The 27,018-nt window shown below is 44.7% G+C and overlaps 1 protein-coding gene across 1 annotated transcript in view; it reads right to left on the bottom strand.

The window, feature by feature from the left end:
- CACNA1E (calcium voltage-gated channel subunit alpha1 E) overlaps positions 1-27,018 on the bottom strand; it is a 479,552-nt gene that overhangs the window by 112,028 nt on the left and 340,506 nt on the right. The window contains exons 14-22 of the mRNA XM_083509855.1: positions 24,221-24,333; positions 22,865-22,977; positions 21,789-21,920; positions 20,621-20,693; positions 16,327-16,444; positions 15,076-15,143; positions 10,867-10,964; positions 6,221-6,277; positions 3,510-4,079 (exon numbers count right to left, since the gene is read on the bottom strand). Coding sequence (XP_083365981.1) covers positions 3,510-4,079; positions 6,221-6,277; positions 10,867-10,964; positions 15,076-15,143; positions 16,327-16,444; positions 20,621-20,693; positions 21,789-21,920; positions 22,865-22,977; positions 24,221-24,333 — 1,342 coding nt within the window. The remainder of the gene's footprint in view (positions 1-3,509; positions 4,080-6,220; positions 6,278-10,866; positions 10,965-15,075; positions 15,144-16,326; positions 16,445-20,620; positions 20,694-21,788; positions 21,921-22,864; positions 22,978-24,220; positions 24,334-27,018) is intronic.

A 27,018-nucleotide genomic window follows, 5' to 3' on the forward strand; every position in this document is an offset into this window, starting at 1 on the left:
AGAGCGAGAAACTTTAGGCACATCTGCACTCAGCTCACACCATTTGATTGCAAACTTAATTAAAACCAGAATAATTAACACCTCCTGATTTCAGAAATTGGAACAATCATTCCACACAGAAGCATATATCAAAAAACAGTCATCCCCCCTTAAGTTCTTGGATTGTTAATGCTGAATTTTAGTCTGTTAGAATACAAGTCAAATTAAAAATAACCTGAAAGTAAAAACCAGGACACCCCGAAGGTTGTTGAACGTTTTCTAGAAAGACCCCAAAAATTGTTGAGCTTTTTTTCGATTGACTTGCCTAAGATCCAGGACAAAGCGCCACATTTCTGAAATTTCCCCTGGACATCATTTCTGCCTTTGAAATCCCGGGTATGTCCGGAAAAATCCAGATATATGGTAGTCCTAACGTACTGCAAGTGTGCAAAACGTCCCAGAAACAAAACTGGTAGGAGACCCCATCCACTTCTGAATCCCCTTCCATTTCCTGTCCTCAATCACCATTTTCAAGATCTCCAGAGTCCTAAAAAGATATTGCTTCATGGTATATTGCTGGTGAATTGTGGGTGCTGCAAGCAACCAGTCACCTGACCAGGATCCAGATTCTAGGACCATCCTTTAAGGTCAGACCTGACTGAACTCTAGAATTCAGATTCGAGGGAAAGCTGCTAATATCAGTTTGCCAGCTCCAACTGCTCAGAAGCTTGACAGGTGAGGCTCAAAGACTGTGGAGGCTTTTAGGACAATGGCTTCAGAAACTATTCTGGTTCCTTCAGCCCTCATTAGATATTCTTAACAACTGACTACATTCTTAATGAACTTTCCTCACTGACTGCCAGAGACTGGGGTTGATGCATGTGGAATTCCTGGCCTTGTGTACCAAAATAACTTGCCCAGCCTTTGGGTAATTGGGCAAGGTAAAGGTAAGGGACCCCTGGATGGTTAAGTCCAGTCAAAGGTGAATATAGGGCTGTGGCACGCATCTCTCTTTCAGGCCAAGGAGCCGTTATTTGTCCACAGACAGCTTTCCGGGTCATGTGGCCAGCAGGACTAAACCGCTTCCGGCACAATGGGACACCATGATGGAAACCAGAGTGCACAGAAACGCCGTTTACTTTCCCGCCACAGTGGAACCTATTTATCTACTTGAACTGGCGTGCTTTCGAGCTGCTAGGTTGGCAGGAGCTGGGACAAAGCAACGGGAGCTCACCCCGTCATGGGGATTCGAACCGCCGACCTTCTGATTGGCAAACCCAAGAGGCTCAGTGGTTTAGGCCACAGCGCCACCCGTGTCCCATGCATGGTAACTGGGCACCTTGGCTTGGTGGACGGGGGCATTTGCTGCCCCTGCTCAGGCAGCAACATATCTTAATGGCCAGCAATGGGTTTGCAGCATACATAATGACAGGCACAAGAGCCGAGAAGGGAAGGAGGAGATGGGGGTGGCTGCGTATTTGAGTCTGTGTTCAGCAGCTTTGTTTGACGGCGCTGCTGCTTGTTGAGGAGAAGAACAAATGTACAGATCCATCTATCACACTTTCCATCCCTGCATCTCCGGGCAGCGAAAAATTATTGCTTGCAACGTGTAGCATGGCCAGTCCAATAATTAGGAATCTGAGAGGGCACTGTTTTCATGGCCAACTAAAAATGTGTTTGTGTAACTTTGCTTAGAAAGAGGTGCCAAAAGAAAAAAAAAAGGTGTCAAACCGCACAGAACGGCATTATATTCTCTGAAAGTAATTCAACTAGCACACAAAGAAACAAGCCGAGAATTCAAAAGAGAAAAGACTCATACACAAAAGACAGATTTATAATAATATAAGCCTGCCAGCTTTAAGAAAAAATTACGCATGTGCTTCTGCATTGTAGAGAGAGAGATGTTTTTGTTGTACTTTATTTGTTATGGGACAATAAAAATATCTGATTTTTTTAATATATATATATATAAATTGCAGATGAATTATCATGTTCTCTTCAGTCCTAGCGCTTTCCCCCTGCCTCTTGTTGTCTGTGCCAGGTGGTTTGGCTCTGGCTTTCAGCCAACTTGATAGCTACTTCACGCCAAAACAGCAGTTTGCACACTCTATGGCCAAGCTAATACTGCTGTAATTCCTACATCATCTGAACGTGTAAAAATTCTCATTGCCCACCACCCAATGATGATCCAGCGTGGCCAGTTAAGGACTTCTGGGTTTGTTTGTTTTTACAAACATTATTTTAAACATCTTTTTCAATTCATTATATATCGTTTCCCACGTGAGTGTTCTTGGTTTCCCCTTGCGCCCTTACCTTTTCATTTTTTTAATAAGATATTTATTAAAGTTTTTAAAATATTACAAAAACAAAAAAACAAAAACAAAGTAGAGTCCGAAGGGAATATAAAAAAATAAAAATAGTTAACAGAGTAAAAAGAAAAAGAAAAAAGCAACCCCCTTCCCACCGTGTAAAAAAGAAGAAAAAGAAAGGGGGGGAAATTCAAAATAAGAAAACAAAAAAATGACAATAATACAAAAAACCCTAACCTTTAAAAACATTTAAAAAAAAATTAATTGTTTTCAGACCCTTAACTGTCATAGCCTTCTTTCTTAGACTTCCTCCTCCTCCCTTCCTTTGTATCCTAGTTATTAATTATCCCAGCAAATCCTTTCCTTTCCATGTTTCATAAAATTCTGTCATTACATTACCCTAGACTATTTTGCTCTTATCTTTCTATAATAGCATAAACCTTAAAATTTAAAACTTAAGTGTTAACCTTACCAGCTTCTTATAATCATAATATTCTTTCATAATTCTTTAAGCATCCTTGCTAAAGCCAGGTAATTTCTTCTTACCGTATTTTTCATTCTATAGGACACACATTTCCCCCTCCAAAAATTAAGGGGAAATGTGTGTGCGTCCTATAGAGCGAATGCAGGCTGCGCCGCTAAGCCCAAAGCCAGAACAGGAAGACGGAGCACTGCGGAGCGCTCCGTCTCGCTGTTCTAGCTTGGGGATGGTTGCGCGCACAGCCTCTCCAGGGCAGCGGGGTGCCTTCACCCCGCTGTCCTGCAGAAGCTAGCAAGGCTGTTCCCAAGCCAGAACAGCGAGACGAGACGGAGGGCTCCGTCTCGCTGCTCTAGCTTGGGGATTGCTGCGCGCAAACCTCTCCAGGGCAGCGGGGTGCCTTCACCCCGCTGTCCTGCAGAAGCTAGCAAGGCTGTTCCCAAGCCAGAACAGCGAGACGGAGGGCTCCGTCTCCCTGCTCTAGCTTGGGGACGGCTGCGCGCAAACCTCTGCAGGGCAGCGGGGCGCTGCGCTCCAAAGGCTTCAGGGATCTTTGAGGCTGGCGGTGGGGGAAAGCAGCGCTTCGCCCCACCGCCAGCCCCACAAGCTCTGGTGAATGTACCTTGAACACACCTTGTTTTAGAGGCAGAGAAGAAGAAAATTTTTTTCCCCCTGTTCTCCCCCTCCTATGGTCCAGTGCGTCCTATGGTCCGGTGTGTCCAATGGAGCGAAAAATACGGTACCTTTTCAGCTCCTCGCCAACCACCGACTCCTTTTCGATCAAGCCCTCCTTTTCCTCCTCGTTCTTCTTCTGCTCCTGGTTCTGCTCTCCCTCTGCGGGGCTGACCGCTTCGGGGCCAGCTTCTTGGCTGGCTGACCTGTTCTCCTTGGCTTCCGTCCTCACCCTGCGATGTCGGCTACGCCTCTGGCTTTGCCTGAGCCGGGCCCTGTCCTCAAAGGTAACGCTCGCTCCGCCTTCCTGCTCATTCAGATCGCAGTTCCCATGGAAGGATTTGTGGTGCCACGCGCTCTTCTGGTCTTCCTTGCTGCCTGGGCAGGGATTGGAACCTGGGATTTGCAGGGCCGGCCCTTCTTCGTTTGCCCGCTCTGACCTTTCCGTCCGCTCCTCCTCGTTCTTTTCGAGGCCGCTGTTCTCCAGCAGCCTTCTCCTCCGAAAAGCGTTGGCATGAGGGTTGAGCAGAGAAGGGTCGTCCTTGTTGATGCCCTCCTGGCTGGACATCTGCATGTGACGGCGCAGCTGGCTGGTCCGCTGTTCCCACACAGACATATGATGCCTCCTTCTCCTCTCCCTCCTGGGAAAGGAAAACAAAGGGGTTCAGTCCACCTGCGCCCTGCCAGAAACACAAGAATACAAACCAGTACATACAGCATGCACCTGCCACCATTCAAACATCACATACGGAGACTTGATTCTCTGCTCCCCTGCATTTCACAAATAGACAGCCCAACCAATGGAATTTCTCAGCCCTTCGAAAATCACACCATCTGCAGGATCTGGAGAGAATCAGGCCCACTTGTATGAGATCCACAGATAACTACAAACCACCCCACCCCACATGTCCCAAGCGACAGGGGAATGCACATAAAGAAACAGGACACAATCACCAAAACAAAGAAGCTTCTTTTTTTAACAATCCCTGTGATGGGGTGAGCTCCCGTCGCTCACTTCCTGCTCCTGCCACCTAGCAGTTCGAAAGCACGTCAAAGTGCAAGTAGATAAATAGGTACCACTCTGGCGGGAAGGTAAACGGTATTTCCGTGTATTTTCCTGCTCTGGTTTCGCCAGAAGCGGCTTAGTCATGCTGGCCACATGACCCGGAAAAACTGTCTGCGGACAAACGCCGGCTCCCTTGGTCTGTAAAGCGAGATGAGTGCCACAACCCCAGAGTCGTCCGCGACTGGACTTAACAGTCAGGGGTCCCTTTACCTGCCCCCGCCCCCACCATATAGCCTAAGTACATGGTATCAGTCTGCTTGTACGTTAATTTTAAATAAATCTGCAGTTCAGTTGAGCAAGGAAACATGTGCAAACAGCCATGCTCGTTTGTGTGCTATTGCGTGAAAGAACAGGGACCAGACAGAGCCGGCCCATCTAGAAGGCAAATGGGACATTTCCATTACGGCTCTGCAGGGGGTGAGGATCAGCCAGCAGGGGAAGGAAGGGCAGTGGGACCCATGCTCTGGGTGCAGGCAGGGACAGCGAAAGGGGAGGCATGCAATGCCAAGCCTGAGTTAAACCACTCTGTCTAGATCAGGCTTCTTCAACCTCGGCCCTCCAGATGTTTTGAGACTACAATTCCCAGCATCCCTGACCACTGGTCCTGCTAGCTAGGGATCATGGGAGTTGTAGGCCAAAAACATCTGGGGGGCCGAGGTTGAGGAAGCCTGCTCTAGCTGCTCAGCACCGGGACTTGGGAGCAAAGTCCACCCCAGACCAGTTAGAGACCCAAAGTCTTATCTTGAGAGCTGAGAAGTGCCTCTCATCTCTTGTTACCACCCCCACCCACTAAGGCTGCCATTCAAACTGATTCTCCATGGCACAAAGGGCAACTTACTTGTGAGTGAATGCACAGAGAATCAAACTGCCCAATATTCCCAGATTTTGGCTTTGAGTTTCTTGGGGCTTGAGCGTTTTTAGTGAAGGTGTGCCATCACTCACAAAGCTAAACTCTCTGCGTAGAATTGTGGAGTTGGAAAGGAGAACAAGAGCCATCTAGCCCTTGGAAGGCAAGAAACTTTTGCCCAACTTGGGGCTTGAACCCATGACCTTGAAATTGAGAGCTTCATTCTGTACTGACTGACCTATCCATCATTTCTGGCATGTAATGTTCATCTAGTCTCACGGCCGTTTCTCTTGATAGGGTATTCCAAAGGGACTTAAAGCTCCGGTGAGATTTCTGTCACCAGAACGCCTGTCTGTAGCATGGACTATTCTGAGGGTGTTTTGTTGGGTTTATAAAATATTGTAAGAACTGCACACAGGAACACTGTGAACAGACAGACGTACCAACGCAGGCATACATACACACACAAAACACACACACATACTGCTTGACACATGTCAGCAAGCACCCACACCCACAGAGTAAAACTTAATTTTGCCTACACAAATATACATAGAGAAATGTGTGTGTGTGTAGAAATGTACACACATATGTACACCCTGATAGTGATGTTAAGATGCTTCCTAGGTACACATCGCACCACCACGCACAGGCACACAATGCGAACGAACACACACACACTTGTACAAATATAACACACACAAATTATAGGCCCACACTAATTCACAGGGGGTTGGTTCGCACACATACCTACATACATATTCACACAACACAAACACAAGGTAACACACACACACAAACCTCACAAAGCAAGTCTTTCACGTACACACACAAAACCTCTCACAACAAGCAGTCACATGCACACATACAGGTTGCTGGTGCGCGGTTCCCACATCGACATGTGGTGTCTCCTCCTCCTGTCTCTTCTGGGGAAGAAAAACGCATGGGTTCAGTCTATGACATTGTCATGCAGTCTCCGCACTCCCGGGGTGTACAACTCCACAGATGCTCAAACAGAGAGCCAGGGGTGGTCTATCACTTGTGCACAGATGTCATTCATAATCCACACCTCACTCAAGTACAGTGGTACCTCGGGTTACATACGCTTCAGGTTACAGACTCCACCAACCCAGAAATATTATCTCGGGTTAAGAACTTTGCTTCAGGATGAGAATAGAAATCACACGGCGGCACGGCAGAAGCAGGAGGCCCCATTAGCTAAAGTGGCGCTTCAGGTTAAGAACAGTTTCAGGTTAAGAACGGACCTCTGGAACAAATTAAGTACGTAACCAGAGGTACCACTGTACAGGACATTAAATATGAACACAGGAGAGCAGAGGATATCCTCTTCTGCACAGCTAGGAAATGGCCAGTATACAAAATATTAGATACTTGAAAATAATTGCTCTACACTTGCTTATATGCACAGAGAGCTGCGTGGGCTGAGGGTCAAAGCTCAGAGGGAGGGTGTATGCTTCTGCCCACCTGATTCATTTCTGCAGGGCCTGTAAGACAGAGTTGTTCCACCTGGCCTTTGGCTTGGAGTCAATTTGATTCCCTCCCCCTCTTTCTTTTTTCCTTTCTCCTCCTGTGATGAGGCTGCATTTTAATGTTTTAATGTTTCAATGTTTTAATGTTGTATTTTAATCTTGTTTTTAAGTTGTATTATTATTATTATTATTATTATTATTATTATTATTATTATTATTATTTATACCCCGCCCATCTGGCTGGGCTTCTCCAGCCACTCTGGGCAGCTTCCAAAAATATTAAAATAATGTGATACATCAAACATTAAAAGCTTCCCTAAACAGGGCTGCCTTCAGATGTCTTCTAAAAGTCTGGTGGTAGTTGTTCTCTTTGACATCTGGTGGGAGGGCATTCCACAGGGAGGGTGGCACTACCGAGGGTGGCCTGGTTCCCTGTAACTTGGCTTCTCGCAGTGAGGAAACCGCCAGAAGGCCCTCGGTGCTGGACCTCAGTGTCTGGGTAAAATGATGGGGGTGGAGACGCTCCTTCAGGTATACTGAACCGAGGCCATTTGGGGCTTTAAAGGTCAGCACCAACACTTTGAATTGTGCTCGGAAACATACTGGGGGCCAATGAAGATATTTCAGGACCAGTGTTATATGGTCTCGGCAGCTGCTCCCAGTCACCAGTCTAGCTGCTGCATTCTGGATTAATTGCAGTTTCCGAGTCACCTTCAAAGGTAGCCCCACGTAGAGCGCATTGCAGTAGTCCAAGTCCATGTTTTGGATGAGCAGTGTGCTCTAGAGCACGTTCCAGAATACTCTACAGTGCACTGGAACTTTGTGATAGACACACAGGGGTTCTCTGGCAGACAATTTGAACTGAAAAGATATGTGAAATGGAAACAGGCCTGGTTTTGAAGTTATGGGAGTAATGTGGTTGGCTACTTGGCTGCGGCTCCAACCTACCCATTCTGGAAATGTAAGAATACAGAAGACGTGGAAGGAGTGCAGCCACTGGAGAATAATCAAGCCCCTACCAACACTTTTGATAGCATGAATAGCGGAGTACCATAGAATGAAGACATCAAAAGCAGAAACCACAATGTTTCTGAAAATTTAAGAATCCAGGCCTCCAACATGCAAATAAAAATGCACAGAGGGTGAATTACCAGGATTCACTAAAGAATAGTAACTTCTGCACCTGTAGAATCAACCGTGAAGAAAGACACAAATATGCCTAAAATCTTGTATTATATGCAAGTCCATAGCCCATGGTGATTGGGGCTTTTCTGTACTAGGAGTGGCAGAAACAGGGGCATCATTTCAAGATTCAAAATGCATGTGAGGGGGGTATATTTCAGCAAAACGTGTGTGTACGCATATAGTAAGATTCCTGTGTAATGTTTGAAGGCTGATTTTTGTCATTACAAAAATAGGATAGTGGATTTTAAGACCAATTTTATGATTCCGTTTTAATTCCTCATAATAACTAGAGATACACCGTTCTGAGGAGGGTGGGGGACTGACGACTGCTCCCCCCTTCCCCCCTGGACCTTTGCATGTATGATAGCATGGACATATTGCAATGTGCACACATATATTGTAACACGTTTGTGTTACACGCAATCCCACAAAACCCATTTAATCTGTGAGCACCCATGAAATTCAGCCTCTCAAATACAGCACATCATATCCACATACAAACCGCAAACCAATCCACCTGGAAACACTCCCTTGCGCCAGAGATGGAAGCTTGTGGGCACCCAAGACTATCACCATGCGCCAAATCCTTGTGGCCAGCACTCCCCCGTATCCAGGCCCACACACGCCAAGATGCAGACATTCCGATCCTTTCATACATCAGCATCCAATCTGTCGTACTTTTCAGCATGCAAGCACCCTTACTCTAGCATAGCCGTGGAACATTCAATTGGGATGTTTGTTACTTCTGGGACTTCTGCTGCCGCAACCAAGAATGGACCGGCTTTCCTTCGCTGCCATTGTTCAGAGCTTCTCATAAGACAAGAGAGCTTTTGCATATCACAACCCCCACCTCAAGTTTTGGCTCTCCACCCAGTTCCCAAGAGCTAGAACATGGGTAGGCAAACTAAGGCCCAATTGCCTTCTAAATCCGGCCCACGGATGGACCAGGAATCAGTAGAATGTGCCCTTTTATTTAAAATGCATCTCTGGGTTATTTGTGGGGCATAGGAATTCATTCATTTCCCCCCCCCCAATATAGTCCGCCCCCCCCCAAGGTCTGAGAGACAGTGGACCGGCCCCCTGCTGAAAAAGTTTGCTGACCCCTGAGCTAGAAGGACTTCAGTGAAGCAGCACCACTAAATATTCTTCAAATTCGCTTTGCAGCATTTTTATTACTGCTTCTAAGGTGGAGTGCATAGCTGTCAACCTTCCCTTTTTTTTGCGGGAAATTCCCTTATTCCAGCGCCATTTCCCGCTGCTTCCTGCTGCTATCCCAGATTGTTAGATATCCTGTAGACTGTCCCCGGGACAGGTGAGGCTGCTGATCCCTTATTTTGGAGGCTGTTGATCCCTTATTTTCAAATCTGAAAGTTGACAGCTATGGTGGAGTGATCTACTGCAATGGAATAGGACTGGCTAACTGCATCTTTCTTCTCAACCTCAAGCTTCTTCCCAAAGATACTCTTAATTCCAGCATTTTCCCTGTGCCCTAGAGGCATGAAGCATTAGACACAGCAGGTTAGCAGTGGGACATATTTGAAGCTGCAGAGCTGGCTTCCCCAGCTCACAGCTGATGTAAAAATATTTGCATCCCATGAGTAGACTGCATCACATGGGCACTTTGCAGAGTAGCATCCCACCAGGGCCACTGAAGCTAGATATGCAATACATTCTGGCTTACAAGCGTGAAATGAGGACATTCCCACAGGGTGGGAGGCAGCCAGAAGGGAGAAGCTGTGCTGGGGCAACTCTACCACCCCAGTAACATATGAATGGGCTCAGGGTCTCTCTGGACAAAGTATTTAGGCCTGCTCTCTGGCTAAAGTCTGCACATGGTGCCTGCTGCCAAATGGAAAGCCATTGGGATGGAGCAATTCAATGTACCCTTGGGAAAGGTGTGATCCCATTTAAAGGAATCTTACCTGATCTAGTAGATTTGTCAAACAAACATGTCGACTGAAGGGTAAAAAAGAGGGACTTGGAGACCAAGTTCTAGGTCAGGGGTCAGCAAACTTTTTCAGCCATGGGCCGGACTATATTTGGGGAGGGGGGAATGAATGAATTCCTAAGCCCAGGAAATAACCCAGAGATGCATTTTAAATAAAAGGACACATTCTACTCATGTAAAAACACGCTGATTCCCGGACCGTCCGTGGGCCAGATTGAGAAGGTGATTGGGTCGCATCCGGCCCCTAGGCCTTAGATTGCCTACCCCTTTCTAGGTGGCTATGATTAGGATTAATTTCCTCAATGATGGAGCAAACCTCTCTCTCCCCCCTTTTTTTTAAAGATGCTGGTGTTGGAATGGAGACAATCTTCCCAACAACTTGATGAACTAAGAACGTTTTCGTTTTCACACTGCTTTTAACCATCTAAACTCTTCCAGCCCTATGAATCTGTGATGCTAAGTGTGCTACTTTCCTGCATCCCTCCCCTCCTAGCTTTGCACGAATGCTTGCAAGTTTGACGCTGCTGAGGTGTCTGCACAGTGCTAAGAATATGCAAAAACCTTCTGGGAAAATGTTGCTCTTCGGATCAAACCTCGTTGAGTTTCCACATCACCTGAAGAGGAACCTCCAAATCAACTTCATATTTTCCTTTCTGGTGGTAACCTAAGGACTGCGCAGAAGCCACATGAAAAATGTAGAAGCCTCAACTAAACAGTATTTTGGCTTTCCTTGAAACCTCTCAGATCTTTCACCTGAGTGGCAACCACCAAATTTGCTTTAGGGTCTACAGAGGGATTTCTCTTTCTTTTGAATGTGAATGCAATCGGCATGACCGTAACAAGTTTTCAGGGGGTGAGGAGAGGGTGCCCTATGATGGACGAGGCCACTCACTCTATAGCAGGCATGTTGGGAGCAGACATTGGACTGACTTCCTTGGCTTTCTGCAAGGCGTGCTTCTGATTAAAAGCCTCTTCTTCCTCCTGCTCATCCTAAATAAAAAAACAAAACAACAACAAACCTATGGTTACGTGAAACATACTCAATAAACACACACGACATAACCAGCTGTACTTTTGAATAAATGAGGTATACTATTCATTGTATCAAACTGCAGATTTCAACGGAAGTCTTATAAAGTCCAACGAAAAAAGCAGAAGACCCAGTGGATCAGTTCATTCATTCTATGGTCAGTCCATATTACATATGAGCCTGTACTACTGATAAAGCCTAGGATGGTGAAACAAGGCTAATATTCCGGAAATCCTTGTCTCAGACTATGTGAAAGGATTCTGTGGAACTGTAACAACCCTTCATGCGGCAGATAGGTAGCCGTGTTGGTCTGCCATAGTCAAAATAAAAAAATTCCTTCCAGTAGCACCTTAAAGACCAACTAAGTTAGTTCTTGGTATGACTAAGCCATTTTTTTACCTTCTCACCCCTTACCTTTTCCTGTAAGACCTATTGCAGTCGTTAAGAGTCGTCAACAGGCTCATCTCAGCTATCTGCCAATCTCCCATTCCCACCACCCTTCTGAGTAATACCCCTCCCCATCTTCTCACTATATAGAAGGATCTGGCAACTTCTGTTTCAGTGTATCTGAAGAAGTGTGCATGCACACGAAAGCTCATACCAAGAACTAACTTAGTTGGTCTTTAAGGTGCTACTGGAAGGATTTTTTTTTATTTTAACCCTTCATGTGGATTATTGGACTCTATGAACAGACAGGTGGAATAGACACTTATACATGTATGAACCTTATGCATGAACTGACTATAGAATGAACAGATCTACTGGGTCTTCTGCTTTTTTCGTTGAACTTTATAAGACTTCTGTTGAAATCTACAATTTGATGCAATGAATAGTATACCTTATTTATCCTAAATAAAAGCCAAAGGAGCTGGTTAAAAGGGAACATAGCAGAATTCACTATTTTCTCACATGTTATGAGCTTTGTTATAAGAGCAGCTGCCAGGCTGCAACACAGAGGTCTGCATGGTCACATTAAATTCACAGATGTAACAGGCTTCTCCCGTCTATCACACCACCACTGCTCTCCAAGTGCTCTGTTAAACAGCTTAAGTACTAAAGTGCTAGAGCAGGCAGGAAAAGGGAGCAGACAGCAGAGCCCAGGAAAGCTATGGGTGCCTTGTTCCTCGGTGCATCCTGGAATTCAAAGGGACACTGTGCATTTCCAGTTTGCAACCCAGGAACCCCTAGTTATAAGACTGAAAATCACATCCAACTTTCACGAACAGAATTATCGGAGATGCTTTTCGGGGTGAGCAGAGTAGACCCTAAATAGGACTGCTCACTCATGGATAAACATATACCAAAAATTATCTCAACAGGAAGCTCCTTGTAAGTTGCATTGCTCCCTGGGAACAGGGTGGGTGATGCAGAAGTGAATTTACTTTCACCTCTGAAGTTATTATTATTGTTTATCACACTTACACCCCACTCTTCTTCCAAACACCTCTGAGTGTCACAGTCTTGGGGTCTCGGACCCCTCAGAGCTTAGGGCAGCTGCTTCTGGCTTTCATCACCAGAAGGAGACCTTCTTCTCTGTCTTCCCATCTGACCAGAGGAGCCCTGCTCATCACTGGGTGGGGAGATAACCTAGCCAACCAGCCTGTCCTCTGCACTGCCTCCTTTCCTTGACTTCACTAGAGGAGCTGAGGTCCTACCAAACCTTACCAAATCTGCCCTGCTTTGCCTCAGCAGTGCTTGTTTCTGTAGGTCAGCTAGAACTGAGCCACATACCTCAAGATGATTCTTGGAGCAATGCAGAAGGAGGGCATGACACTGCCCTCTCCACAGCTGGTATATTTAATAATAATAATAATAATAATAATAATAATAATAATAATAATAATAATGTATTATTTATACCCCACCCATCTGGCTTACTTCTGGCTTACTTTACAGCTTACTTCTGAATTAGGCAAGTTACTGCCACCATTCTGCTTCCACTTCCTTCTAGGTGTCATTTTTATTAATTATGTGGGTACAAAATTCTGTGGGGGGGCCTCTCTCTCTCCTGCTGGAGAGATGCGTATTTGTCTTCTTCAGAGTTAAATTAGACAATGCCATCGATTACTACGCTCTATTACACCCACATTAGCCATGTCAGAGATACATTTGCACTGGAGAGTCTTGCTTGGGGTCCAGGAAGTACAAGTTGATGAATCTGTGCTGGAAATGGGAGATATGGAACAGGATCATTCCATTCCCACTCTGAGAGCGGGAACTGGCCCGGTTGCTTAGCTAGCTCACTGTAACCCGTGTGGTTTCCTGGAACACCGTCACACACCAATTCCCAGTGAAGCCTTCCTTGGCATGGCCCCAACTCATAATTGTTAGTTAATGATAACTGTTCCACTGTCAGATAGCAGAGGATTTGGAGGAAAACAAATAACATTTGGGGCACGGTGCTTTCAGAGCACTGACTGTAATAAACCCTGACCTTTGTAATAAACGGAATGACCGTTGCCACCAAACAGGTAATCTGAGGGCCAAAGTAGATGCAATGCCATACATGCAATTAGCAATTGTGTGAAAGGCTTTTTAAAAAGTGTGGAAAAATCCAGATCAGAAGAAGAGTTTGGATTTGATATCCCGCTTTATCACTACCCTAAGGAGTCTCAAAGCAGCCAACAATCTCCTTTCCCTTCCTCCCCCACAACAAACACTCTGTGAGGTGAGTGGGGCTGAGAGATTTCAGAGAAGTGTGACTAGCCCAAGGTCACCCAGCAGCTGCAGGGGGAGGAGTAAGGAAGCGAACCTGGTTCACCAGATTATGAGTCTACTGCTCTTAACCACTACACCACACTGGCTCCAGACTTTGGTGAGGTCCTCAGGACCACAGTAATAATAATATAATAATAATTTATTATTTATACCCCGCCCATCTGGCTGGGCCTCCCCAGCCACTCTGGGCGGCTTCCATAGAAACCAAAAATACAGTAAAATATCACACGTTAAAAACTTCCCTGAACAGGGCTGCCTTCAGATGTCTTCTGAATGTCAGGTAGTTATTTATCACTTTGACATCTGCTGGAAGGGCGTTCCACAGGGCGGGCGCCACTAGTGAAAAGGCCCTCTGCCTGCTTCCCTGTAGCTTTGCTTCTCACAATGAGGGAACCCCCAGAAGGCCCTCAGTGCTGGACCTCAGCGTCCGGGCAGAATGATGGGGGTGGAGATGCTCCTTCAGGTATACTGGGTCGAGGCCGTTTAGGGCTTTAAAGGTCAACACCAGCACTTTGAATTGTGCTCGGAAACGTACTGGGAGCCAATGTAGGTCTTTCAAGACCGGTGTTATATGGTCTCGGCGGCCGCTCCCAGTCACCAGTCTAGCTGACAGTAGCCTCCCATCCTCCACACTAGGGAGGATCGCCATCTGGCTTGGGGCCCCACCCCAGCAATTTACTTTTAAGAAGCCAATTGCAGAAATGGTCATTTCATGAATGGTGTTGTGCCCGGTTTGGCCCTGAAAGGAAACGACCCCTTGGCAAATTCTCCTGCACAAGCCCCACAAGCCCTCCTGTCTCAGGGAAAGGTTGAGAGATCAAAAACAAAACTCAACCAGGCATGTCAGTTGCTTTTGCCGTGGTTGCAGAAAGAATTGGCCAGTCACATCTCACAGAAATTTAATCAGTGAGGGAAAATAATAGGTACTGGGAATTCAAGGCAGTGAGAAAAAACTAGGAACAGGGCCTCCTTTGTGGGGGCACCTCTCGCTTGGAACTTTAGGGATGCTTTTAACTGCTTGTTTGCACTGTGTTGTTTACAGGGATCTTTGCTGCTTTATTCTCTTTTAAATCTTTATTCTCTTTTTTAATTGGGTTGTTTTCCATGGTAATCTATTATCATTTTTAATACTCGCTGCCAGTCAATATAGGTAACGCTGGGCTAGATGGACCAATGGTCTGTATTTTTGAAAACAATCTCGCATATTCCAGAGTGAGGACTTGCCACTCAGTATCTTCTGTGGTTTTGCTCTGGTGAGCAGGGGCTCCCATCAAAATTATATCCGCGTCACTAAGAACATATTATAGTCTGGATGGAGCTAAAGTGGCTTTTTCCAAAGAAGTCTAGATTTACCTTTGTCAGCTCCTGCGCATTAGCTAGGTTATCCACAGCAATGGCCAAGAAAACATTAAGCAGGGTATCTAAAAGAGTTGAGGGTGAATGAAGCATCCGATTAGACCAGCTGGATGGACATCATGCAGACATTCCTGCCTTGTGGAAGAGGATAATGCCCCCCCCCATATTAGGGGCCTATACTGCACCAGGACGGGTTGAAAGATGGACTCTCACATGATCATAGGGGAGTTTTCTGTGTCTTCACTATACCAATCTAGAAACTTAGCAAAATGATGTGGTTATATCCCATGTGATCTTCCTTTTATATCTTTCCTTCAAATATTGTCAGTTTGGCATGGGATCCTGCCAACCACAGAAAAATGATAACAGCCTCACCTACCCAAGGGCTATGATTTCAAACACAGGGCCACTTCTACAAGTGTCTCCTGGTGCCTAGACTCAGGAATATGGCAGAGCGAAGGGGATGGGCTGCTTATGACTAAAAGGACAGTCATTTGGGCCAAGCAGCAAGTCAAGATAAAATTCAAACTAGACAAGATGCCAGGAGATGCATTATCAGTTGCCACAGAGCTTTTAAAAACTGAAATTCAACTTCTGGATCAAGGGAGAGGGAGGAGGGTGGGGAATACATAACCCTCCCCCTCCAAGTATTCTAATTTTTTTAAATTGGGCCTCTCCTGCTACTTTTACAAAGGAATTTTTTTTCTCCTAGTGGGAGATAAAAAAAAAAATGTATTAGAAAAGTTGCCTGGGGAGAAATTGCAACTCTTCCTCCCATCCCCTCCTGTTTTGCAGCCGACCATGGCAACACTTTGGTACAAACAAACCATGGTGTAGAACATGGGTAGGCAATCTAAGGCCCGGGGGCTGGATCTGGCCCAATCGCCTTCTCGATCCGGCCTTCAGACGGTCCAGGAATCAGCATGTTTTTACATGAGTAGAATGTGTCCTTTTATTTAAAATGCATCTCTGGGTTATTCGTGGGGCATAAGAATTCATTCATTTTTTTTTTCAAAATATAGTCCGGCCCCCCACAAGGTCTGAGGGACAGTGGACCGGCCCCCTTCTGAAAAAGGTTTCTGACCCCTGGTGTAGAGATTGGTAATGCAGTTCCTCTTTGACTCTAAAAATCCAAGAAAATGCAGCAACATTGACAGAAGTGTTCTCAGGCTACTTCTCTCCATGGTGCTGAAATTTACAAAATATCACATCAGAACCACCATCATGGCAGAGCAATAGGAAGGATACAGTTTCCGAAAAGTGTGAGGATGATGAAGTAGATGGACGACCACATTCCTGAGCTGACGCCACCTTGGGAGCGAATTCCATTGTACATCACTTCATTCCAGTCTTCCCCTGTCAAAATCTAAACAAACAAACAGCTCTTATAACAACGTCCTTATTTTACACTTCAGAAGAGGATGTTTCAGTTATGGAGAGCCTACTAAGTCACTGAAACAAATGACACAAAGGGAAAAAAGGAAGGAATGAAATAAAGAAGGAAGACACATTTTCCTTCCTTCATCTAACCAACCATCCATTTTTCCTTGGCCCCAAATTCTGCCTTTCTTATATAATAATAAGGCAAAAGAATAGTCAGAACTGTAAAAAGGGGTACAGTCCTTCCTCAGAGGCCTTACTGTCTTACGGCCTAATTTAGAAAAGACGGGTTGGAAGTGGGGGCAAAGAAAAGCCCAATAAAAGAATAAAAAGTAAAGTAAAGGGACCCCTGACCATTAGGTCCAGTCATGACCAACTCTGGGGTTGCGGCGCTCATCTCGCTTTATTGGCCGAGGGAGCCAGCGTACAGCTTCCGGGTCATGTGGCCAGCATGACTAAGCTGCTTCTGGCGAACCAGAGCAGTGCACAGAAACACCGTTTACCTTCCCGCCGGAGCGGTACCTATTTATCTACTTGCACTTTGACGTGCTTTCGAACTGCTAGGTTGGCAGGAGCAGGGACCGAGCAATGGGAGCTCACCCGTCGTGGGGATTCGAACCGCCGACCTTCTGATCGGCAAGTCCTAGGCTCTGTGGTTTAACCCACAGTGCCACACATAGACATAATAAAAGAATACCGAGAGCTAAAACTACAGAATCAGCTGCACTGAACAACTTCAGGCCGCAGATGGGGGAAACTCTAATTTCCGAATGGTCCTCCCAAATAAAAAAGAAAAAGTACAAGCACAGTTTCCAGTACATCCCAGTAGGTGGTTCCCCCGCACAGGGTGCTGGGCCAAGGGGACACAAAATTGAGAAGATCCATCATTGAGAAGATCCATTTGGGGGCACCAAATCTGGCCTCGCTCAGGGCACCATACCACCAAAGATTACCAAAGTCCAGCCCAGTTTATATCCAGTTCTACTGTTCTGCTCACACAGCAGACTTCAACTTGTGCAACTGAACAGCCCCCTCTCCTGTCCTCCGGCACACTTTCAAAATATGGTCCAGGGGGTTTGAGGGCCTTCTGTTGGCTGTGTACCTTGGCTCTGAGGAAGAGACAGTGAAGAGTTCGCTCTCATTAGGAGTCTTTGCAATGTCAAGGTGGTGTTCCTTGAAAGTTTTAGCTCAAGGAGTTATTTTTGAGAAAGGATTCATTTAAAGGGAAAGAGAGGACACATCCCTCTCAGCAGAGAAGACTAGGTTGTTCCAGCCAGGTGTGTAAGCGCTGTGGGAGATTCAGAAGAAAGAGCAAGGAAAGGAAAGGAAAGGAGAGGCGCTTCTATGGAGCACAGAATTAGGGGAAGATAGAATAGTGTGAATATGGTGAGTGAATGAGGCATGGAGAGCTTTGTTATAAAGAAAAGGAGAATGTCAAAGGAAAAGGGAGCCACTGCAGAAACTGAAGTCAATGGGTGACAGGATCAGAGAAGTGAAAGAAAGGCTATTTTAACAGAGGTACTCTGAAATGACAAGAGATTATGAGTGGCTACTCTGGTCAGGAGGTGGTTGAAGTAGCATTAACCATACCATATATGAAGATTTCAGGACAGATTTGAGGGATGTTACACATGCGGGTGGCACTGTGGTCTAAACCACTGAGCCTCTTGGGCTTGCCGATCAGAAGGTTGGAGGTTCGAATCCCCACGACGGGGTGAGCTCCCGTTGCTCGGTCCCAGCTCCTGCCAACCTAGCAGTTCGAAAGCACGTCAAAAGGTGCAAGTAGATAAATAGGTACTGTTCCAGCGGGAAGGTAAACGGCGTTTCCATGCGTTGCTCTGGTTTCGCCAGAAGCAGCGTTAGTCAACAAACACCGGCTCCCTCGGCCTGTAAAGCGAGATGAGCACCGCAACCCCAGAGTCGCCTGTGACTGGACTTAACTGTCAGGAGTCCTTTACCTTTACCTTTTTTTCACACAAGTTAAGTATGCAGGGTTGCTTCAAAAGAGCTCCTCACACATCAGGAAGTTTTTGTTCTTTCTGGGGTTGCTCTTGACCTGTGTTGACTAAGGATGTGTAAAACATCCACTTAGCGTTGTTACAGAACAACACACCTCTAAAGATGAGTGATGAGTGAGGGCCACCAGATTGGTTGCAAGACAGCCTTCTCCACACAAAGTGCACATGATATTACACGTTACTCTTCAATGCGTAGTACAATTTCTCTGCCTGTGGTTGCCTCGTAAAGGTAAAGGTACCCCTGACCATTAGGTCCAGTCGTGACTGACTCTGGGGTTGCGGCACTCATCTCGCTTTATTGGCCAAGGGAGCCAGTGTATAGCTTCTGGGTCATGTGGCCAGCATGACTAAGCCACTTCTGGCGAACCAGAGCAGCGCACGGAAACGCCGTTTACCTTCCCGCCAGAGCGGTACCTATTTATCTACTTGCACTTTGACGTGCTTTCGAACTGCTAGGTTGGCAGGAACAGGGACCAAGCAATGGAAGCTCATCCCATTGCAGGGATTCGAACCGCTGACCTTCTGATCGGCAAGTCCTAGGCTCTGTGGTTTAACCCACAGCGCCACCTATGTGGTTGCCTCGTAGGGACTGGGAAATGCATCATTTAATGATGTTAGGACATGAGCTAACTGTTGGGATAGCTTTGAGAGGCAGGATGGTATATATTATTTATCAGTTATCCTTCCACTTACACACTTGAGTAAAATTAGCATCTAGTTTGGCAGAGTTAAAAATATACCATCCTTTGCAACATTCACATGGAAACTTGGGACCAAACTTTCTGTAGCTTTCTGTAATTATCCAGGTTGCCTCTGGCAGATAGAACCTTCCCATTTATTTATCCCTCTGCATAAATAACAACATCAAAGTCCTTAATGCAAGGACATAAAAATATTGTTTGCTTACATAAAGCTGCAGACTCAACTTAAAATGTGAAACAAGTCAGGCAAAATATACTTCTAGATTACAAAACACATGGTTCAGATCAAAGATGGCACCTGTGCTTGGAAGAACATAGACAGTGCATCCCACTCCTAAGGCTACGTGATGAGAAAGAGAGTGTTTCTCAGGCGAGAGGAATTAATAAGAATTATGGTATGTTCCTTCCTGCCTGGGCAAGCAGAGGATGTGGCCTCACAAAAGTGCCCTCTAGGAATTTACAGGCAACTGTGCCCTCTAGGAATTTACAGGCAACTGTGAAAAGGATCTAGGAGTCTTGGTTGACCACAACTTGACATGAGCCAACAGTGTGACGCAGCAGCTAAAAAAGCCAATGCAATTCTGGGCTGCATCAATAGGAGTATCGCATCTAGATCAAGGGAAGTAATAGTGCCACTGTATTCTGCTCTGGTCAGACCTCACCTGGAGTACTGTGTCCAGTTCTGGGCACCACAGTTCAAGAAGAACACTGACAAACTGGAACGTGTCCAGAGGAGGGCAACCAAAATGGTCAAAGGCCTGGAAACGATGCCTTATGAGGAACAGCTAAGGGAGCTGGGCATGTTTAGCCTGGAGAAGAGGAGGTTAAGGGGTGATATGATAGCCATGTTCAAATATATAAAAGGATGTCATATAGAGGAGGGAGAAAGGTTGTTTTCTGCTGCTCCAGAGAAGCGGACACGGAGCAATGGATCCAAACTACAAGAAAGAAGATTCCACCTAAACATTAGGAAGAACTTCCTGACAGTAAGAGCTGTTTGACAGTGGAATTTGCTGCCAAGGAGTGTGGTGGAGTCTCCTACTTTGGAGGTCTTTAAGCAGAGGCTTGACAACCATATGTCAGGAGTGCTCTGATGGTGTTTCCTACTTGGCAGGGGGTTGGACTCGATGGCCCTTGTGGTCTCTTCCAACTCTATGATTCTATTCTATGATTCTATGAACTCCATACGTCTTAACCCTTTGCTCACATAGCAAACATGGAATTTTATATTTTGACCTGGACATCATTTCCCCACACTAAGCTGCACTACACATTGCTGACGGGAAGGGTGAGAACTTGATTACCATTTTCAGAGGCAGCCTCGTGTCTCTCCTATCACCTGCCCTGAATGACAGCCGACTACTTAAACAAGAAGCATTACTAAAGGACATGGCATCTGAGCTCATTTCTTCAGCTGCAGGCTCCTCACCCCCAGAGTTATACCTGGAAAACTGTCATGATGGCTGCAGGGAAGGTGTCAAAGTTTGCAGAAGGAGTTCCATCCATAAAATTAAATCTGTAAAGAAGTAAAAAAACAACAAAAAAAACACAAGCTATAACAAGCTTCTTCTTCTGGCCCACCAGCAGATTAATTTACCCAACCTCCTTGTCCTCCCCTCTATCTCGTCTCCTGCTACTGTCATTTTGGTAATTTCCACATAGATATGATGAAAGTGGTGTGTATTTCTGCATCCCACTCTCCTGCACATGTTTATCTACTTTGTATACTCTATTCTGCAACCAAGAGTCAAGATTCGATATAATTCTCTATGTATTTTTTGCACGCGGAACAAGGTGGCAGAAGGGAATGGAGGGAAAGTTAAGAGCAAATAGTAGATGAACAAGATTCAGCAACAGGAGCGATAGAGAACAGTAGGGCTCTGTGTAAGACCCTCAGTTCCACCTCTTGGTCCCTGATAGCACTGTCCAGATCTAGCACTGCTTTCCTGGGATCAGATACATGGCCTACACCAGGCATAGGCAAACTCGACCCTCCAGGTGTTTTGGGACTACAACTCCCATGATCCCTAGCTAGCAGGACCAGTGGTCAGGGATGATAGGAATTGTAGTCCCAAAAAACTGGAGGGCCGAGTTTTCCTATGCCTGGCCTACACATTTTAAAGTCTTTCTCTACAGGAGTGAAGGCAATAAACCCTACAAAAGTGAGGTGGAACGTTTCTTAGGAACGCCAAATTCTGCAGCGATGAGTTAATTCAATGCCTGTGCAGCAAAAACCTACAGACACGGAGAACGCATGCAACCAAGGCATGTAATTCTCTCCAGAAATCAGTAGGAACAGTGCTGTTTTTTCTATAAAAAAATTTTTTGGAGGTACTCTCGTTTTCCTACTCATATTGAAATACTGCCCCTCAATGAGGCCAAACTTAGATTCACAAAATGTTTAGGGGCATGCGTTCCCCCCAGAAAAAAAAGCACTGAGTACAAATAGGCCACTATAAGTTGGAGGAATAAAGCAAGCAATTGCCTTAGAGTGCAAGTAGCTTTATGGATAAACAATCTGGTGAATGTTAGTGAGGCAGCTTTATGAAATATTCTGATATACTGGTCGGCATTTCAAAAACAAGCAAACATGGCCTGGCCATCTACTTACCTGCCACCAAAGAGCTGCATCCCAAGAAGGGCAAAGACTACAATGAAGAGGAAAAGGAGGAAGAGGAGGCTGATAATAGACTTCATAGAACTCATCAGTGAGACCACCAAATTCCTCAAGGAAGCCCAATACCTGGAAAATCCAGATGTTACTGTAGCATGCTTCCTAAAGCTTTGCAATGCTCTTTCAACTTGGGCTGGCTTTTGTTAGCCAGCAGGTGTGTGAATGCCTGTGTGTTGGGGGCAGAAGGGGAGTTTCCATTATTTGATCAGTGTTGTCCAATTTATTTTTCTTTATTTAGCTTTGTTTAGCTACTTAGCCAGGTGAATTAAACGCTATCAATAGTATAGGTTACAAATCAAATTACAAATCAGATTACAGGAATTGGTGGAGACGGCTCAATTGACAAGTAAACTCAGAGGAAACCCAAAGCAAAAATTAGTGGAAAAATGGGATGTTTATAAAAAATATGTTCAAAAATACAATAATAGTTTTCACTCCATGCTAGCATTCGAGTGATAAAGGAACTAAAAGGAGGTGGATTACAATTAAGGATTTATTATGTTTTCAGAATGTATTAGAAAAATTATATAGAAAGGTTTATTGTTTTGTGTACATTCAAATGTAAGATAAAACATATGCAAAGGGACTTGACAGGAAGTCAAAGTTGAAGAAAAGATTTTGGAAGATAAAAGGGGAAAAATATTTACTTTCATTATTATCATTTTCTGTGCGGGTGTGGGTGTGTGGGTGTCTGCACTTATGTATGTTGTCATATGCAATGTTTGGGAGGAAATAAGACAGTAAATAACAAATAACAAACTAAATATTGATGTATGTAATTTTTATTTCTTAATTATATTTTGTGGTAGTATGGCTGTATTGTTTTTTGTAACATAAAACCATTCAATAAAAATTATTTTTTTAAAAATAGTATAGGTTACAAATGAGATGGGGAAACTGGGTTGTCGATGGAACAAGGAGGAACAATAGGGTGGCAAAAGGAAAAGTGGGGGTAACATTTGCTCAGGGAACATTTTGGGAAAAACAGGAGCGAGCTCGTTTGTTTGACTCACTTTGTGATTTTAAATATCCTTAGAAGTCGCAGGGCTCGTAAGACGCTAATCCCAAAAGAGGTTCCAGGTCTGAAGATCGTCCAAACCACTTCGAAGATGCTTCCCACTGTGACCTGAGTCATCAAACACATACAGAAGAAACAAGCAATTGAATCACCTATGAATGGAAAGACGCAAATGAGCAAATCCACCCAACATCTCAACCACCTTCTCAGCTATCCTCTGTCAGCGATCCCAGAAAGGCAAATTCTCCCTGACAAGAGACTTAAAAAAGTGAGCTGGACTGGGAAAAATTGTGGAAAGTAAATCTGAAATTTACAGATTGTTCTCTTTTGAAAGAAAATTATATGAAGATGATGTACAGATGGTATATCACACCAGTACAAATAGCAAAAATGTACAAAACCGGGTCAAATATTTGCTGGAAATGTAAAGAAAAAGAAGGTACTTTTTATCATATGTGGTGGGAATGTAGAGAAGTAAAAAAATATTGGGAAATGATATATAACGAATTGAAAAAAAATGTTTAAAATGACATTTGCAAAAGAACCAGAAGCATTTTTGTTAGGGATTGTAAGACAAGACCTGCCATGAAAAATAAAAAATCTATTTATGTATGCTACAACAGCAGCAAGAGTCTTGTTAGCACAAGGATGGAAGAACGAGGAAATCCCAACGAAAGAACAGTGGCAAGAAAAATTGATGAGCTATGCGGAATTGGCCAAGTTGACATATAAACTGTGTGACAAGGACAATCGTGGCTTTAAGGAAGAGTGGGAACTTTTTACAAACTACTTAGAAAGACAACAAAATGACTTGGACGCCTTGGCAGGTTTTGAATAAATATCCACAAATTTATTAGTTGAATATATGATAGACAAGGCAAGGATATGTTCAATTTTATAATATGCAGAGAACAATATGTGCAAAGAAACCAGAGAGGGGAACTGAGGAAAGTCCTGGGGCGGGAGAGGGGGGAGGGGGAGGGAGGGGGAAAGGGGGAAAATAATGAAATCGAATTTTTGGATTGATAAATTGTTATGTTGAAATTGTTTAATAAAAATATTTTTTTTAAAAAAAAAAAGTGAGCTGGAAGAAATGACATGTTTGTGGACTCCATGAAGTGAATATATGAATGAACAATCTGTTTCATTCAAATGACTGTAATTCCTCCGCCAATTCCTGCACTGACAAGATGGTAATTTGGCTCTTGGAGGTGTTACAATAACACCACGTTTCCACCCCCTCTCCCCTTCCAGGATCTTCTACACATCAGTGCAGTTCCCCAGAGAATCTTGTACCCCGCTCTGCCATTCGCACTTGTTCTGTTCTGCTTCTTATCTGCGCAGTGCTTACCCCACAGTCAAAGCAGTTGAAAGAAGAATGGAAATAAAGTCGGGGCCCCATCCCGTACATCTTCAAGGACATCTCTAGGAGGAAGAGGCCCAGGAATATAAACTCTGCATAGTCTGAAAGAAAGAAATTCAGGTGTGTTCATTGGATCTCTGCTTCTCTCCATCCACTATTGCAACAAAACTTCACAGCACTGCTTGATGGACCCACCCAGAGCTGGTTCATGCTGAGAAATTTCTCCCCCTGCAGGCACACAACATGAACCAGGCCACAGGAGCAGGACTTGGTTGCTATCTTTGTAGCTGCAGCTTCTAAGGAAAATGTGGTGGTGAGAATAGAAATAGGCAACTTCCCTGCGTGGGGCAGAAAGACTACGGACCAATTTCTAGTTGACCACCTGGTACCTGCTAGGGAACTCTTGAGAAGAATGTTGGACCTTTGACCCAACCAGATGCTTCTTATGTTCCTTCCTAACCATGGGGCACATTCAGGATCACTGAACACAGATCGTGCCTTCTGCAGAGAGCTCTTTACCACACTTAAAATACATTGGTGAAACCATACAGGCTCCATAAAATAAAATAAAAATAGACCACATGACGTTGAGGTTGGCCCATCCTTAGCCTGACCTTTCTTCAAGAGATTAGTTTGATGGTGTGAACTGGTCGAAAAGCTGGAAACAAAGCTTTAACCTAGGGACTTCAGTTCCCCAGGAAAGCTCCTTGTCAGTTTTGCTAGGGCTTTTTTGTCAGCCTGCTATTTTATACAACAGCAGCTTTTTGTGAGGGCTCTCTAAACAATGTTGTGGTCGGCCCAGCCAAACCTGTAGCAATTAAAAAGGTTGCTGCAGTGCTTGTGCCTGGGGGAGACTGACAGTTGTCACACCACTAATGGTCCTTTCTTCTGGGCTCAGAACCAACAACTCCCCCCCCCCGAATAAGCTTTTAAAAAAATGGTGCCCAGCAATATTGTGCTTACCAGTTGCTGGGGGTTTTAAAAAATGAAAAGTAAACCCCAAACAACACAAAAATATAACACTAAAATTGAAACTGATATAAAACTAAAACAACATAAAAGCTTCAAACATTCATCTACATAATACCACAGGAGAAAGTTTACTGTCGTTTCAGGCTTCACTGTGGAGGGGTTTAAATAAATGTGATGAAATTAATAGCCAATTTCGTACCATCAGCCAGACTGGGAGAAGATATAGATTCAGGATACGCTCAGGCAGCAGATAACATTTTTACTACCTTTCCCTTATAAAATATGTTTTGTTCTTTGCACCAACATACGCACAGAATCTTGTCTGGAAATCTTATCAATATTTATAGGATCTAATAAGAACATAAGATTCTGATGAAGCTTTTTTTGTTGGCAGCTAGAAAAACAATAGCACGACAATGGAAAAACCTGGATAATGTGTCTTTGAAGATTTGGTGTGGAAACACATGGCGTATAGCAATATCAGAGAGAGAGAAAACACTTTATCCTCAGGTTTGATACAATGAAAAGCACACCCACAGGATTTTAGCCCTGTATGGTGGGACTTTATTTGATGCACAATGGATAATAGAGAATAGGAGGCATTGCAAGAAGTGGCAAGAAGGGTATGTCAGGGTGATGTCTTAGACAAATGCTTAGAGTACACTTAGAACCATAAAGTAAGATTTAGACAAGATATTTATGTATCATTTAAACCCCCTCCATAATGGTTTTGTGGTCATATATTGTATTTTGTGGGAGTGGGTCTTTTGTGGGAGTGGGTAGCGCTGTATTCTAACCACTGAACCTCTTGGGCTTGCTAATCGGAAGGTCGGCGGTTCGAATCCCTGCAACAGGGTGAGCTCCCGTTGCTCTGTCCCAGCTCCTGCCAACCTAGCAGTTCCAAAGCATGCCAGCACAAGTAGATAAATAGGTACCACTGCGGCGGGAAGGTTAACAGTGTTTCCATGCACTCTGGTTTCCGTCACAGTGCTCCATTGCACCAGAAATGGTTTAGCCATGCTGGCCACATGACCTGGAAAGCTGTCTGTAGACAAATGCCAGCTCCCTTGGCTTGAAAGTGAGAAGAGTAACCTTTGATTGGACTTAACCATGCAGGGGTCCTTTACCTTTTACCTATTATATTTTGTATTTAATTTGTAGACTTTTGGATTTTTGTTTCTGCGTACCGTCAGTGCTGCCCTTTACGCATGAGAACAATTATAAATAAAATGACGACAGCACACCTATTTCTGTCTAATGTGGGCAAAACTGGAACACCACAGAGAAGATCTTGCAAGTGAGAGACACAGTGGAGTGGCTACTGACCTGCAGAAAATATATTGTGTGCATAGGGCTCAAGTCGATACGATAATCTCTATTGTCATTGTCCCATACAGAACAACGAAACTGAAAAATATCTACATCAGACATTCAAAAACCAACAAGCCTGCTATCCCAGCTATCCCAGCCTGGTCAACCCCTAAAAAACTCTGATACCCCATAATTAAATACAATATACTCCCACAGAGACTACCTTACACTGCGTTTAAAACCAAAATCGCATTTGGATAAAACCTGTTTCTCAGGCGGCTAGTCCTAGTCTTTATAACCCTGTACCTTATTCCAGAAGGCAGAAGCTGAAAGAGATAATTTCCAGGGTGCGCACTGTCCTGCGCTATCTCTGCAGCTTTCTTATGACACCTGGAAGCATAGATTTGATCCAAGGTGGGAAGAGTGCACCCAGTTATTCTCTCCGCAGTCTTTACAACCCTGGACAACATTGTTTTTTCCCCTGACCGTGCAGTTCCCAAACC

Source organism: Podarcis liolepis (genome assembly GCF_965112155.1).
Source record: "Podarcis liolepis genome assembly, chromosome: 6".
Taxonomy (NCBI): Eukaryota; Metazoa; Chordata; class Lepidosauria; order Squamata; family Lacertidae; genus Podarcis; species Podarcis liolepis.